Here is a 16,510-nt window from a genome sequence, read left to right as displayed (position 1 = left end):
GGGGGACGGACACGCGGAGGAGGACGGACACGCAGGGGGACGGACACGCAGGGGACGGACACGCGGAGGAGGACGGACACGCAGGGGACGGACACGCGGGGGGGACGGACACGCGGAGGAGGACACACACGCGGAGGAGGACACACACGCGGAGGAGGACGGACACACACGCGGAGGAGGGCGCCGTGGAGCAGCCCAGCCTGCGGGAGGCCCCGGCCTGCGGGAGGCCCCGCGTCCTCGAGCCCCCGCCGGCCTGGGTCGCGTCCGCCCTTGGGGATGGCGGCTCCGGGGAGCCCGCCCCGGCCACTCTGCAACACTCACCTTTCACTGTGACCTTCTGCTCCCCGGTTCCCGGGTGGGTGAAGAGCTCGACGTGGACCGAGACCTCCCCGACGGGGTCTTCCACCCCCGAGCCTGCGTGGCGGGGAGGGCGCCCCGCGTGAGCCCGCGTCCTGGCCGCGGCAGGGCCCCCGTGCTGGCGGCCCGGGGACCGGGGGCCGGGGCCTGGCCTCTCCCCGCGCGGTGGCTGCGCTGCCCTGTCCGCCCCTGCTCCATCTGGCGCCCTGGCCCCCTCTGGGCTGGGGCAGCGGCCACTTCCAGGCTGCACTGACCTGCGAGGCATGTCTCACCCACTCTGGTCCCCTCGGCCGCCTCTGCGCTCTCCTGCCCCTCCGCGGGCTCAGCTCCACCCAGGGCTCCCGGACTGTCGCCTTTCCCAGCTGCTCTACACAGGTCAGAGCCCCACAACCTTCTCTCCCCGTGGGGGAGTCTGCAGCACCCCAAGGTGCCCCCCTCGTCCTGCTAACAACTCGATCCACCCCACCGCCACCACAGCTACTCAGCTGCAACTTCAACACACTGACCAGGTGGTCAGAGTCCTGGTCCTCCCAGAGCGGCCGCTCTGTCTAGGTATTTCTCATCCTCCCTATTTGCCTCCCAGTCTAATAAATTCTCAGGTTTCCACAGGAAACATCCACCCTTGCCTGAGACCCTGTGGCTCAGGTTCACTCGAGATGGCCGATGAGCCACAGCTGTCTAATCAGAGCACTTCTTGCCTCTGGCTACGGAGATTGACCACACTTTGTTCACGTGACCCTAGTTAGGCCAATAGGAGATGGCTCTGAGAGTTTGGCTCCTGTCAAACACTTTGTCCTGCAAGGCACCTGTGGCTCACAGCTGTAATCCTACTCCGGGGGCTGAGATCTGAGGTTCAAAGCCAGCCCAGGAAGGAAAGCTCATGAGACTCTTATCTCCAATTAACCACCAAAAAGCTGGAAGTAAAGCTGTGGCTCAAGTGGCAGAGCACTAGGATCAAGCACAGAAGCTCAGGGTCAGCAAGGACTGGCACCAAGCAAATAAACACAACTTTGTCCTTCTCTGGTGCTAAAACAAGGAGAGCTACGCCCCACAAAAGTCTCCAATAGCATTGACCAATAGCATCACTGGAGACTTGAGCCAGCCATTCCTGACACCAACACCCACCCTTCAGGTCCATGGCCGACACCTGTGTGTGCTCTGGTTGTCATGGTGATGAGCATCTTTCTATTCTCCATTAGTGTCCCAAATGCACACTTCACAATGCACAGCACCAAAGCGTGCATCCCAGACCCGCTTCCTCACTCATCCAGCCGGACTTGTGACCGCCAGCACCCCCGCCAGGCCCCCCAACTGGCTCCCCACTCCTGGAGCACCCCATGCACAGGGACAGGGACAGGAGCAGTGGCAGGAAGGTGGGGAGGTACTCAGCCAGAGGCTGACCCAGGCCACCTGGCAGGGGAGGAAGTGGCTGCGGGTCAGCGAGCACGGGGAGGGGGGCTGGACACCCCATCAGCCTGGTGCCGGTCACGGCCAGGGTCGCGGCCCTCCTTCCCACCTCAGGCACAGTCACATGCTCACCCCCACCCCCAGGCTGATGCTTCTAGCAGGCTCCATCCCAGCCAGACTGGGGTGCTGTGGTGGGTTGGGTGGAGGTCAGACCAAGGTCAAAGCTAGTAAGAGGGGGAGGGGGCAGTGCGGGGCACCCCCGTCCCGTGGCTTGCTGGCTCCACGCAGAAGAGTATCAGGGTATCCATGGGCTCCCAGGCGAGCAACTTCACCCCGGACACCCAGCCCCTGACCCGACAGACATAGAACGAGGGTGCCCCGGGGTGCCTGGACCCACCGTCCCCCGCTGAGCCTCAAGGGCTGCGGTCTCAGGTGCAGCCGCCGTGGCTGTCTTGGAGAAATCTTCCTGAGACCTCTCAGGCTGTCTGCCCAGGCCTGGCGCTGAGGCAAGCCTGGCACAAGTTGGTTCTTTTCCACTCTGAAGAGTGACAGAGTGCCATCGACGGGCAGCTGCCGACAGCCTGCCGTGCGCCCCCACCCACCCAGCAGGCCCTAGGTCCGTATCTGATGGGTCGGGAGGGAAAACGGGTTCCACTGCTCCTCCTTCCCCGAGTGGAACCAGCAAGCCATCCTTCCCCTCACCCGCTGGGCGGGTGCCCAGCCCAAGGAGGAAGGACAGGCCTTTTACTAGCCAGGCCGGGAAGGGCACAAGCACCGGGTGGGCGCGGGGCAGAGGCACGTACCCTTGTCAGGATAAATGTCTTCACTAAGGGTAAACCTAGCCCCCTTTCCACCATGGACTAGTTGGGGGAGGGGAGAGAGGAGGGATGGGAGGAGGGAGAGTGAGTGAGAGGAAGAAATGAATTGTGCGTGACAGGGCAGGGGGGTGTGGAGAGAGGGCAGCGAGTGGCGGGGAGGAAAAACAAGAGAGAGAGAGAGAGAGAAACGTCAGCGGCAGACAGACAGACCGACAGCCTCCTGCTCTGGGAACACCAGGGACACTAACAGCAGTGAGGGCTGGGAGGGAAACTGAGGCTGGCGCGCAGGAGGGCCCTGGCTCACGGGGTGGGAGGAAGGGGCCCAGGCCTGGATCCTTCGGGACAGAGAACACCTCCCTTCCAGGGCCTGGGGTCCCACCCTCCTGCCGTGCCTGCCATGTGAGGTCAGAGAGACAGGAGACAGAAGCAGAAGACAGACAGAGAGAACTTGAGGCTGGGGCCTCCCCCCCCCCCCTCCCAAGGCCAAGGTCCTGAGGATCAGGGCCCCTCCCCTGGGGGAACCTCCGGGAACTGTCAATCATTTCTTGCCTGTGGGACTCCCAAGCTGTCAATCAATCCCCACAGGTCCTGCCCCCAGGGCTGAAAACACTCCCTGCTGGACTCTCACCTGTAGGAGCTGTCAATCACCTCCACCAGGTCCCGCCCCAGAGCTGTTAATAACTCCCCCCCTCGCCCAGGAAATGGCCCTCCGGCGCCAGAAGTCCCACCCCCACACTCTGTCGGCCGCTCATTGGCCGTGACATCACCGGGGGGCGGGCCCCTGGACGCCACCCTTACCCTGGGCAGACTGTGTCTGCACGAAGGTCTTGATGAGCAGGTCCGTGGCCTGCGTGTACAGCGACAGGGCGTAGCGCAAAGACTGCAGGTCCGGACTCTTCTCCAGGAAGGTCTTCTTGAGGCCCACGCCACCCGCGTGGAAGTATTGCTGTGGGGAGCGGGCGAGGGGGAGGGGGGGACGCCTGCGATGGCTCCCCAGCCCCAGGTCGCCCGCACCATCCCAGCTGACTTTCCAGTGCTCTTCAGGTCTTGCCTGCCTCAGGGCCTTTGCACGTACTGTTCCCAAGGCTGGAAAGGTCCTCTCAGCCCCAGCACACTGGCTTTCCCTGGTGAACTCCTATGCAGGCCTTACAACCTTCCCCAATGCTTCTGCTGCTGCTACTTTCTTGGCTCTCCCACCTCTTCCCCCAGGCTGACCCTCCCTCCACCCCAGACCGGATCTCAGGAGGGGAAGGCGGTCTGCGGCTCCCTGTGGGCCCGGGCTGCCTGCCACACCCATACAGTTGTGCACTGCTCCGGAGGGGCCTGGACCCCCGCTCTCACCTTGATGGTGTCCAAGGCCAGCTCAACCACCGCACACTGCTTCGGAGTCAGGCTCTTGGCCTCTTCACGTACCATGTGGTCCTGGGGACGGGAAGTGTGTGGGGTGGGGGGCCTCACCTGCAGTCTCAGGCTCTGCTAAACCTCGGGGCGGGGCACTGGGGGCAGCATGCACCAAGTGCTCCCTGGTGGTTACCGATGTCCCCTGTGCCCTCGGCCGGGCTGTACCCGGAAGTAACCATACCCTGCGCACCTTCCCAAATGGACCATGCAGTCCGTGTCCCAGAACCCCACGCGGTCAGAGTGCCTGGATGGAGTCATGAGCAGGACGCCCGGGAGCCCCCGCCTCACCTTGAGCTTGGACAGCTGACCCAGCTCCTTGGCCGCGTTGAAGATCATCTGGGTTCCCTGTGGGGGGGACACAGGCTGGGTGAGGACCCTGGCCCCGGCTCTGGCCGCCCCGGCTCCTGGCCCTGGGCACGTGGTGGTTCTTGCCCAGAGGTTGTCCTGGGTGGTGGCTGTGGTCTGGGGACAGAGGTCTGTACTTTCCAGGGGGGGTACAGACCAGTGAGGTACAGACGCTACTCCCTCCCCCAGCCCTGCAACCGAGAGGCCCAGAACAGAAGAGAAACAGGCAGGGGCGGGGCAGGGGCGCGGGGGTGTGATGGGCCTGAGGTTAAGGACAGGACCCTGTGGGTCAGCCCTTCCTGACGCCGCCCTGCGGCTGTTCATGTGACCTCCAAAAGGAAGAGTGCCACCAAAATGTGTGCTTCGGTGGGCACCCCAAAGCAGACACTTGAAAGGTGCCAACGCTGTTATGGCTAGACAGGCCAGGGTTCAAACCTTAGCTCTGCCCTGTGGCCTCTGGGCCGAGCTCTGGGCCCCTTCTCCAAGGAGCAGACTCCCGGTGTGTCTGCCCAGGGCTCACTCTAACCTCCTGCCAGGCCCGGCATGGCCGCCGCCTCCATCCTGGCGCAAGGGCCCCCCCCCCCGTGTGGGCCTGGCGCTCGCTGGCTAGGGGGGCCCCGTGTTCGTGTGGGGTAGGACCAAGCTCCACAAGGGTACGACTCTTGGGGCCCAGGAGCGCTGAGGGGTGGGGAAGGGCTTTCTGGACTGTGCCAGGGCTGGCAGGCACCGCTTTAGCGCTGACTTATGGGAGCTGCTGAGTTGGAGGCGCCGGGCTGGAGCCGGGCCTCTTGTGCACACTGGGCGGGCACCCCGTGCCCACCCCAGCCCCTCCTCCGCTGCGGCCCTCAGCCTCCTACAGTCTACGGCGCTGCTGCCCACAGCCTGGCCCCTGGGCCTCGGCATCCCTGCCGTGCCCACCTGCAGTCCGGCCAGGGGCAGAGCCCTCTCGGGCAGTGAGCCCTGCACTCCCCGCGCCCCCCACAAGCAAGCCAGACAGACAAAGGAAGAATCACAGACAGGTACCCAGTACCCCCGCCCCCGACGGCACGGACCACAGACGTGGAGGGGCAGGGGTGGGGGTGGGGGAGCCACACAGACAGTGGGAGGCTGGTCTTACGTCTGAGTGGCTTGGCAATTTCACCCTGCCCTGTGGAGAGAATCAGGTGGAGGTCAGAGTCTTGGTGGCTGCGGGGAGGCTACTTGGTGGGACTTCCCTGCCCCCTCGAAGCCCAGTCTCACTGCCAGCCCGCGAGCTCCCTCCCGGGTCCTCAGCCAGACACTAAGCCTGCCCTGCGCCTCGCCTCCCCTCATCCCTGGGTGGAGGAGTTTGGATTTGAGGGGCCAGATTTCTCCACCACAGCACACTGTGGGGTGCCCCAAAGGCTGTCCTCAGGGGACGGGAGTTTGGGGAAAGGGGGAGAAAAGAGGGTTCGGGGTCTCTCCTCCCCCAAGCACTGAGCCTTCTCCCCACAGCCTGACTAGAGCAAATGCCTTGTGACAAGTCCTGTGTCTGCACCTGCACCCACTGGACACCAACACACCACACACAGCTCAGTGCTGAGACGCACGCAGGAACCCACACGCAGAACGCACAATGCATGCGGCCAGGTACAGAAATCCACACGTGCCTGTGGGCCCAGGGCCTGGACGGGACCCCGAAGGGAAGCTGCACAACGCAGGCTCAGAACCTGCCAGTGCAGGACAGGCGGCCACATCCTTACAACATTGGCTGCCTGGCTCCCAGGCCAGCCGAGCACTGCGAGGGGCCAGTGTGCATTGTGCTCACACACACACTCCCGTGCTCACACACACATTCCCGAGCGCACACTCTCGTGTTCACATACACATTTTGGTGCACACACATGCATGCCTGAGCTCACACGCTCCTGTGATCACATGCACACTCCTGTGCACACACTCCCATGTTTGCACACTGCCACACTCACAACACTCCCATGTTGACACATGCAGTCTTGTGCACATACTCATGCTTACACTCCTGAGCTCACAAGTACTGCCATGCACACATATCCCTGTGCTCACGCCCATGCATATATGCACACTCGTGTTCCATGGAGCACGCTTGTGTGCACATAGGCACACCCTGTGCACAGTGCCATGTTCATATACACACACTCGTGTTCACACATGCGTGCCTGTGCACAGTGCCGTGTTCATACACACACACTCGTGTTCACACATGCGTGCCTGTGCACAGTGCCATGTTCATATACACACACTCGTGTTCACATGTGCATGCCACTGCTCACACAGGCATGAACCTGTGTTCACATGCACACTCCCATGCACACACACCCATAATCATGTACACACTCCACAGCTCACACATGCACACCCGTTATCACACGCAAACTCCCATGTTCACGCCATGAACACCCCTGTGTGTGTGCGCTCCCATGCCCACCTGTTCACACACGCATGCACTCCTGTGATCATGTGCACACACTTCCGTATCACACAGGCGCCTGTGTCTGCCTCACAGCTGACGTCTCGTAGAACTTGCTTAGGACCCCCGCAAACCCCCCTCCCCACTGACCTTCCCACCCACGCACACACTTGTGTGTGTGCAGACTCAGTGCAGACACGCACTTAGACCTCAGCAAGATGAAGCCCTCATTACCTTTTCTAATCCCTTGCCATGTTTTCTCAAGAGGGTGCCCTGCAGAGACAACGTCACAGCGTGATCAACGGCCTGTGGGGGTGGGGGGTCTACGCTGCAGGGGGGCTGGGGCCCGGGCTTCGTGGGGACAGAGAATCTACACTGTGGCGGGGCTGGGCTGTGTGGGGTTGTGTGTGACTCCCAAAGGTGATAGAGAGATGGAGACAGATACAGAGAGACAGGGATAGAGAAGGCCAGAAAGGAAAGCCACACTACTACCCAGCTACACGCAGTGCGCACAGGCAAGGGCCACAGGAAGCAGGCGGCGGCGATACACACACAGGCGTCTGTCTGAACTCTGGCCCCATTGAGCACACAGCCTCCAAGGGGCCCACCCAGCCTGTTTCCTCTTCTACGGGCTGGCCAGCCGATGTCACCTACTCAAAGGCCTGTAGGAAGGTGAGCTGACCCAGCTGTGGCGGGCTGGAGACACCCAGCTGTAGCGGCCTGGAGACACAGCCACGCACTGGAAATCTTATCTTTCTGCCCACAGGGCAAGGCCTGGGCTGGGCGGGGCCCGGGGCTGGGTTGGGCGGGGCCCGGGGTGGGGGTGGGGTGGCCTGGGAGAGGCCTGGGCTGGGCGGGGCCCGGGGCTGGGTGGGGCCAGGGCTGGGTGGGGCCCTGGTCTCCACGGGGTCAAGGCGATCCAGGCTGCACCCACCAGGATGGTGAGGTCTGCGCCTGTCTCTGCTCTGCAGGGGTTGCTCTGGCCTCCGGCAGCCCCACAGCAGGGCAGGCACGGGCTGGCACCTTAGCATCATGCCCGCTCTGGATCCTCACCCCCTCCCCAGGCAGGGTCACAGAGTGGCCAGGCTGGGATGTGACCCCAGATCTATCTGACCCCTCCCCCCAAACACCATCTCTCCCACCGGGGTGTCTGTGTTTATGGTGGGAGGGGCAGCAGGGTGCTGAGGACAGAGGGACGGTGGGACAGACTGGGCCCTGAGATCTCCAGTAGCAAGAGGCAGGGCTGCTTGGAGCAGCTGACAGCTCAGAGGGGCCTCTGTGGTAAACGCCTGCATGGGGGGGCATGGTCCACAGAGCTGACCTCAGGGCAGCCGGAGAGGAGCCCTGGACATCCACCCTCTTCCTGGAGTGGAGAGAGCCAGGGACTCTCGGGAGGCGGGAGGGGAGAGTGGTCTCTGAGCAGGCTCAGAGCAGGGGTGAGGAGGTAGGTGTGGCCCTCCCAGGCCCACCCCTCCCCATGCCCCATCCAGGACACACACAGGCACATCTAGGCAAAGAGAGGACAGGGGGGTGGGGGCCCAGGGTGGAAGGGGAAGCCACGCAACGGGCCGGGTCCAGACACAGCGACGGACAGACAGACGGACAAATGGGCCTCTACTTACGATCATCTGTCAGCCGGGTGGGGCGGGGCAGGGGAGGGGGAATAAGGCACCGTCAGTGTCCTGGGAAGGCCAGGGAGGGGCCGTGAAGGTGCCAGAGCAAGGCTTGCCCCAGCCTCCCGGGGCCTTGCTGTCTACTTCTCAGTCCCCCACCACCACCCCCGTCGCCCCGGCTCCCCCTGGGCAGCTTGGTGGGGGTGACATCCGGTCTATCTCTGGTGGTCGGTCAGGCTGACCTCCAGGAGCCCCTGGCCGGCACATGCCCTTCCCACTGTGACCCCTGGCTGGCCTTGAGTCCCAAGCTGACTTCATTCCTAGGTGACCTCTGATCTCTGACCTCATGACTTCCCTGTGCGTTAAAACGCCTCTGAACGCTGTGTGATCTGAAGGCTGTGACCCCTGACACACGACACACGTGCAAAATCTCTTGTGGACCCTCTGGCCAGAAGTGGCTTGAGTCATTCTGACTGGCCCTGGCCTGGTGACTGTTCTGAGCCTCGGGTCTTTGTCCCCCCCTCCCCCCAGCTCCTGCCCCTCAGCGATGAGGCCGGCGGCTCACCGTCTGGTCAGTGAGCGGGGGCAGCACGATGGTCCTCTCCATGGTGTTCATGACCAGTTTCCACAGCTCCTTCAGCACCCGCTTCAGCACCGTCTTCTCGCAGATCTTGGCAAAGAGCGTCAGGCTGCGGGTGGCAAGCTGGTCTCAGGGGGGACCCTCCTGACACGCAGGGCCCAGGGGCTCCGAGGCCCACTTTGGGCCGGGCTGTCTGCACAGGCCACGCAGAAGCGGGCACTGGGCCTTAGGGGAATGCCTGGGCCTCACTGAAGATGGGGGGAGGAGGGGGCAAGGGGAGGGCGTGGAGTGCTGCAGTGTTCAACGGAGAGACACACCCAGACACTGGTGTTTGAAAGTCTAGTGTGGGAATGAACTTGAAGAGGAGGGCTGGAGAGAGCACCATCCAGTCCTCCAGGAACCACAAAGGGTCCAGATACAGCCATGAGGGAGAGAGGACGGAGGGAAAATGAGGCATTTGTGGGGCCACAGCACTGCCACCTGCTAGCCAGGCTTCTCCATGCACACAACTGCTCCAGCGTCCTTAAATGTTAACGTATCCTCTCCCACCATCCTCCACCCCGCTCCTCCATCCACCACCCAGTCTCCATCTACCTGTCCTCCCACCCACCTATCCATCCATCTACCTATCCACCCATCCATCCACCCAACTATCTATCCATCTATTTATCTACCCATCCACCCACCCACCCATTCATCCACATATCCATCCATCCATCTACCTATCCACCCATTCATCCACCCAACCATCTATCCATCTATTCATCTACCCATCCACCCACCCATCCATCCACACATCCATCCATCCATCCATCCATCCATCCATCCATCTATCCACCTATCCACCCGTCCGTCAACCCATTCACCCACCCAACCATCTCTCCATCTATTCATCTATTCATCTACCCATCTACCCACCCATCCACCCACCCATCCACCCACCCATCCATCCACACATCCATCCATCCATCCAACCCATCCACCCACCCACCCATCTATTCACACAGGTATCCATTGATCCATCCATCCATCCATCCATCCATCCATCCATCCATCCATCCATCCACCTATCCACCCATCCATCCATCCACCCACCCATCCACCCATCCATTCACCAACCCACCATTTATCCACCCACCCATCCATCCACCCACCTACTGATCCACCCATCCACCCATCCATCCACCCATCCATTCACCAACCCACCATTTATCCACCCATCCATCCATCTACCTATCCACCCATCCACCCATTCATCCACCCAACAATCTATCCATTTACCCATCCACCCACCCATCCATCCACCCACCCATCCATCCACACATCCATCCATCCATCCATCCATCTACCTATCTACCCATCTACCCATTCATCCACCCAACGATCTATCCATCTATTGATCTACCCATCCACCCACCCATCCACCCACCCATCCATCCACTCACCCATCCATCCACACATTCATCCATCCATCCATCCACCTATCCACCCATACACCCATTCACCCACCCAACCATCTATCCATCTATTCATCTACCCATCCACCCACCCATCCATCCACACATCCATCCATCCATCCACCTATCCACCCATCCACCCATTCACCCACCCAATCATCTATCCATCTATTCATCTACCCATCTACCCACCCATCCACCCACCCATCCATTCACACATCCATCCATCCATCCATCCAACCCATCCACCCATCCACCCACCCACCCATCTATTCACACAGGTATCCATTGATCCATCCACCTACCCATCCACCCACCCATCCACCCATCCATTCACCAACCCACCATTTATCCACCCATCCATCCATCTACCTATCCACCCATCCACCCATTCATCCACCCAACCATCTATCCATCTACCCATCCACCCACCCATCCATCCACCCACCCATCCATTCACCAATCCACCATCCACCCGTCCATCCGTCCGTCCATCTACCCACCATGGACACACTCATCCGTCCACCTGTCATCTGTGAAAGCAGATGCTGCGGTCCTGCTAGCTGTGCACTAGACTATGTTCTCACCCCTCGTGCCCCACACTTTCACCCTTTGGGCCACGCAGCCCCCCAGGCCCCGTGCTCCTGTCCGTGGCTGTGCCTGCCCCCTGGGCGCTCACTTGCTGTCCAGCAGGTCCATGATGGGCTGGAGCACATTGTCGGCGTCCTGGGCCACGCTGCTGCAGGCGCTGGCTGGCACATTGCCTGTGCCCTTGACCTGGCTCAGGATGTCCCCCATCTGCTTGACACACTCCTCGATGTGTGGCTGGAAGCTGGAGCAGACCCCCAGGCTAGCCCCAATCTGCTTCCCCACCATCCACAGGGCAGGAGCATGCCAGGGGGACTGGTCACAGCTGTGGCTCTTCCTGCCCACCTCCCTCATCCTCAGATGGGCTAGGCACTGCCCAGGCCGCCATCTCTGACCCATTCTCATGCTGAGGTTCAGCACGGTGAAGGCACTCGCCTGAGGCCACACATCCAGTGAGCGGTGTGGCCAGAATTAGGAACCTGGCTTCATCTAAGGAGGCTCCTCCGTGTCCCGCTGCCCCTCCACTGAAACCACACGTGCCCAGGCGGGGCTACAGCGGCCCCTTCCCCACACCCTACCTGGCAGCTCCCCCACCTGGTGGCAAATACACGGCTGAGCTCATCCAAGACGTTGTTCAGCTTGACCTGCAGTTCCTTCAGGGTGTCACTGGCCTCGGTGTCCAGCTGAGGGGGGGGGCGGGTGTCGGGTGAGATAACATGGCACCCACATACCTGTCCCTGGCATTTTTGTCTCACACCCTAGAAAGGGACCCCAAGGGGCTGGAGGAAACTGAGGCCCGGCTTGGGTTGAAGAGTGGCTGAGCTGGAGCCCTTGTCCAGGCTGCAGAGGACACCGGGCTAGACGGCTGGACTCACCTGCTTCCCACCCATGGCCTCGAACATCTTCTCCAGCTGCACACGGAGCTGCTGCGTGTTGTTCATGAGGATGCAGGGCTGCGGGGGGGGGAGGCCAAGCTCTGATACCCCACCCCATCCAGGCTGGGCCCTGATCCCTCCCCACCCCCTGTGATCTCAGGGACAGGACTGGGGTCAGGGGAGAGCTGGGGACCCCGGGCTGCCATGAGAATAGGACTGGGGTGCTGGGGACTGACCCAGGGATGGACTTAAGTGATGTTCTCTGGGGCCTGGGCTGGGAAATGTGGAAGCAGCAGAAAGGCCCCCGACATCCTGACCCGTGGGCTCACACAGGCATGTCAGACATACTCCTCAAATATGCATGCTCGTGCACATGCCCACACCCCCTCACAGGTGTGTGCAGAGACGCTCACACTCAGTACACAGGCACAGAGACAACACACCCGTACACAACGCACTCAGGCACCAGCACCTGGCACCCCATGCAGATCTCAGGGATCCAGGGGAGAGTGTGGGCGGGATCAGACGCCATGTGGGCATGGCCATACTGGCATGGGTGGGGCTGGGGCAATGTGGGCGGTACCAGGGGGTGGTATAGGAGTGGCCATTGCACGATGTGGGCAGGGCAAGGCTGGGCTGAACAGAGGCCAGCGTGTGAGTGGGGGCCTGGGCAGGGCGGGACAGGGCAGGACAGGACAGGGTGCCCAGGTCACCACTTTCTCCTTCTCCTTGGAGCAGTAGGAGGCGAAGTCCTTGGAGATGATATCAGCGTACTGCAGCAGCACGTTACTGATGGTCTGTGGGGACAGATAGGGGGTGGAGCCCCAGAGCTCCGGTCACGCCCCCACCTACACCCCCTCCACACTGTGCGAGGACTCCAGAGGCCACCGGGCTGGGTGACCCCTGCCAGGATGGCCACTAAGACAGAGGGATACAACACTGGGAGGAGACGGCGGTTTTCTGGAGACCCAGCATGCTTCTGCATTTGAGGCAAGGCCTCTGGGTACAGCCCAGGCCGGAACTTACAACCCTCCTGAGCCCACCCCCATCCTCCACCCAGCTCCATAGCCATACTAGCTAGAATCACAGCCCCACTTTGCCCAGCTGCTCTGTGAGGCTACCACCCGTGAGCCCAGCCCTCATCACAAGCCTGACCTGATGCCTCCAGTGCCCCGAAGCCACCGGTAGCTCCCCCCATGCAAGCTGGATTGACAGCAGTCCCACGGACTTCAGAGGTCTCTGGAGAGCTCTGAACTCTGTGCCACCTCAATGCTGGCTCAAAACCCAACTCCGTGGGGCTCCCTCAAATCCCACCGGGCCCCCAGAGCTCCAGAACCAACAACATTGCAGGCTCTGCCCACCTCCAGCCCCGTGCCCCCCACGTCTGTGTGCCAGCCCACTAGGTTCACCTTGGCGAAGCGCCGCATGTAGTGGCCGACGATCTGGGGGTCGGGGCACTCCAGCTTCTTGATGATCTCAAAGCTCTGGTTGAGTTGGGAAAAGACGTCCACCACGGAGCAGGAGAACAGCGCATGCTCCGAGGTTTGCTGGAACTGCAGGGAGGAGGCGGCCAGGTCAGGGCAGGCTGTGGGGGTCCTTGCCTCCCCCCTGTCCACAGAGGACAGGGCAGTGCCCGCATGGAGGAAGGGTCCACAGGGGACCCAGGTAGGCAGAGACCAACAGAAGACACAGCCACGCCTGCACTAAACATCAAGACGGCCACCCAGCTGGCCCCAGCTCCAGGGAGCGCCAGGATCCTCACCCCATCCTTCTTGTCCCGCTCCAGGGCTCCATGCAGGAAGTCCCGCGACACCTCCTCATTCTCATCCAGCCACTGGATGACGAAGGGCTCAAACCACCTGCAACAGACGGCCTCCACTGTCCCCTCACCCTGGGCTCCCATGGAGGCCACCCCACAGTCCCCCACTACTCAGGAAACAGACAGGATGCTGCTAACAAGCCAGGGGAGCCCTGGTTCAGATCATCTGAGAGCAGCGAGTGGGTTTGCTCTGTGAGGCCTGCAGGCCTTCTCACACTGCAGGCCCCGGTGGCTCTGAGGACCCCTGGCTCCTGGGACGTGAATGCGCTGGGCGCTCAGCATCCATGGCGCGGGGCTGGAATCCCCGCCAGCTGCCGAGTGGCTGGGCGTCCTCGGCAGACAGCCTGTGGGACCCTTGTAGCGGGGGCCTCGGTGGCCAGCACAGGCAAGGCAAGGCCGGGTGGACTTACGCAGGATACTCGGGTACTCGGTCCTTGAAGGCGGGCAGCTCGGCCACGTACTCGTTGTACAGCCACTTGACCTTGAAGTGCAGGTTCATGTAGTCGGCGCTCTTGCAGAGACGGTGCTTGTCGTGCTCTGGGGGGGTAGGCAGGGCTCAGCCGGGCCCTGAGGCGCGAGGACCTGCTGTGGGGCTGGTGGGATGGGGGGGGGCACTCACCCTCCATGGCGTACTTCATATCTTGGGCAAATAGGTTCCACATGACCTCAGCACTGATTTTCCCCACATTCAGCTCCTGGGGGAACCTGGCCAAGGCGTGACACAGAGGCTGGGCTGAGGTGGCCAAAAGGGTCACAACCCTCCTCCAGGGGGCCATGGGGGACAGTGAGTGACTAGAGCCCCACAGAAGGCCTGGCTCCCCCTTCCCCCTAGCTTCCACCCTACACCTTTGTCCTCACCCACCCGTCCACCCATGCGGCTGTACGCTCACACAGGACGGCTCAGGAGCCAACCGTATGGATCTACACACGTGCCAGGAGACCTATGGTGACCCCACATACAGCTACATGGTCACAGACCCCCAGGCCTCCGTGCCCGGCTGGGGATGCGCACTGGCCACAAGGCCCAGCGTCCTGCACTCACTGGTTGAGGCAGGGTGTGTAGGAGTTCTTGTCCTCCTCGATGATGGACACGATCAGGGTGATCAGCTTCGACCAGAAGTCCAGGTTCTTGATGCTGGGCCCCTGCTCCTCTGGGGGAACCTCGCCCTTCTTGGCCTGGAAGGGGCGATACACATGCAGGCTATGAAGATCCAGGATGTGCTGGGCCCACGGGGTGGGGGTGGGGGAGCAGGAGGTGGGCGAGTGCACAGTCACAGTTTAGGGGATTGGTGGGGAAAGGGGCAGGAGAGGGCCTGGTCCACCACAGGCCCAGCTGCGCCACATGCTTCTAGGGAGCTGCATGCGCACAGCTGAGCCTTAGCCTCCCAAGTTCTTTTTCTTTTCTTTGTTGGTCATGAGGCTTGAACTCTGGGCCTGGGCACTGTCCCTCAGCTCTTCAGCTCAAGGCGAGTGCTCTACCACTTGAGCCACAGCGCCACTTTCAGTTTCCTGATAGTTTATTGGAGATAAGAGACTCACAGGGCTGGGATGTAGCTCAGTGGCAAAGCGCTTGCCTAGCAAGCGCAACATCCTGGGTTCGATCCCCAGTACCAAAAAAAAGAAAAAAGACAAAAAAAATACAGTTAAAAAAAAAAAGAGACTCACAGACTTTCCTGCCCAGGCTGGCTTTGAACCGTGGTCCTCAGCCACCTGAGAAGCTGGGATGACAGGTGTGAGCCACCCGTGCCCAGCTCATTAGTTCTTGAATAAGGTTCCTACATTCTACCCAAAGCACAATGCTCCTATGTGCACTTCCTGGGTAACTGGGATGACACGCGTGCACCAGCATGCCTAGCTGGTGTGGTTGAGATGGGATCGTGTGCAGTTTATAGGCAAGCTCACAGCAGTCTTCCCGATCTCAGCCTCCCAAGGAGCTGGAATGACACGACCTCTCAAATGGCTCCAGTGAGTCAAGCTGCAGGGATGGACCTGGGCTCTGTGCCTAGTCCACCTCAGTGCTCCATGGATGGAGCTGCAACACTAGTGTTTTATGCCTAACTCAGCTCAGCCACCAACCTTACCGTGTGCCTTTGTGCACCCAATGCCACGCACCTGGGCGGGCGCTGTGCACAGCTCGTGTGGTGCACTCTGGTCCCCTTTCCCAAGATGGGGTGCTGACCCCACTTTGTGCGAGATGGACTCAGAAGAGCCAGGCCTCTGGGGAGGGGCCAGGGCATGGCGGGGGCCCCCCACCCCCACAGCCCCTGGGCCGCACGGGATCTGTCTGGTACTCACGGCTGCCATGCCCCCCCCCACAGCCCCCTGAGCCGCACCGGGTCTGTCTGGTACTTGTGGCTGCCATGCCCCCCCCACAGCCCCGGGGCCGCACCGGGTCTGTCTGGTACTCGCAGCTGCCAGCCCCCCCACCCCCCTGGGCCGCACCGGGTCTGTCTGGTACTCGCGGCTGCCATGCCCCCCCCACAGCCCCCTGAGCCGCACCGGGTCTGTCTGGTACTCACGGCTGCCAGGCCCCCACCCCACAGCCCCTGGGCCGCACCGGGTCTGTCTGGTACTCGCGGCTGCCAGGCCCCCCCACAGCCCCGGGGCCGCACCGGGTCTGTCTGGTACTCGCGGCTGCCAGCCCCCCCCCACACCCCCCTGGGCCGCACCGGGTCTGTCTGGTACTCGCGGCTGCCAGGCCCCCCCGACCCCCACAGCCCCCTGAGCCGCACCGGGTCTGTCTGGTACTCGCGGCTGCCAGCCCCCCCCACAGCCTCTGGGCCGCACAGGGTCTGTCTGGTACTCGCGGCTGCCAGGCCCCCCCCCCACAGCCCCGGGGCCGC

General features: G+C 62.0%; 1 protein-coding gene across 1 annotated transcript in view; it reads right to left on the bottom strand.

Moving 5' to 3' along the window:
* The window catches only part of Unc13a (unc-13 homolog A (C. elegans)), a 57,195-nt gene that overhangs the window by 11,396 nt on the left and 29,289 nt on the right, over positions 1 to 16,510 (bottom strand). Inside the window, exons 27-43 of the mRNA XM_013028337.1 lie at positions 14,710 to 14,843; positions 14,287 to 14,372; positions 14,078 to 14,204; positions 13,611 to 13,707; positions 13,258 to 13,401; positions 12,562 to 12,645; positions 11,849 to 11,926; positions 11,568 to 11,656; positions 11,065 to 11,217; positions 8,914 to 9,037; positions 8,358 to 8,363; positions 6,970 to 7,008; positions 5,446 to 5,475; positions 4,272 to 4,328; positions 3,924 to 4,004; positions 3,381 to 3,528; positions 322 to 414 (exon numbers count right to left, since the gene is read on the bottom strand). Of these exons, the coding sequence (XP_012883791.1) occupies positions 322 to 414; positions 3,381 to 3,528; positions 3,924 to 4,004; positions 4,272 to 4,328; positions 5,446 to 5,475; positions 6,970 to 7,008; positions 8,358 to 8,363; positions 8,914 to 9,037; positions 11,065 to 11,217; positions 11,568 to 11,656; positions 11,849 to 11,926; positions 12,562 to 12,645; positions 13,258 to 13,401; positions 13,611 to 13,707; positions 14,078 to 14,204; positions 14,287 to 14,372; positions 14,710 to 14,843 (1,570 nt within the window). The remainder of the gene's footprint in view (positions 1 to 321; positions 415 to 3,380; positions 3,529 to 3,923; positions 4,005 to 4,271; positions 4,329 to 5,445; positions 5,476 to 6,969; positions 7,009 to 8,357; positions 8,364 to 8,913; positions 9,038 to 11,064; positions 11,218 to 11,567; positions 11,657 to 11,848; positions 11,927 to 12,561; positions 12,646 to 13,257; positions 13,402 to 13,610; positions 13,708 to 14,077; positions 14,205 to 14,286; positions 14,373 to 14,709; positions 14,844 to 16,510) is intronic.

This window comes from Dipodomys ordii, unplaced genomic scaffold (genome assembly GCF_000151885.1).
Source record: "Dipodomys ordii isolate 6190 unplaced genomic scaffold, Dord_2.0 Scaffold108, whole genome shotgun sequence".
Lineage (NCBI taxonomy): Eukaryota > Metazoa > Chordata > Mammalia > Rodentia > Heteromyidae > Dipodomys > Dipodomys ordii.
Note: the sequence above shows the minus strand (reverse complement) of the source record. Positions and strands in the feature narration are given on the sequence as shown.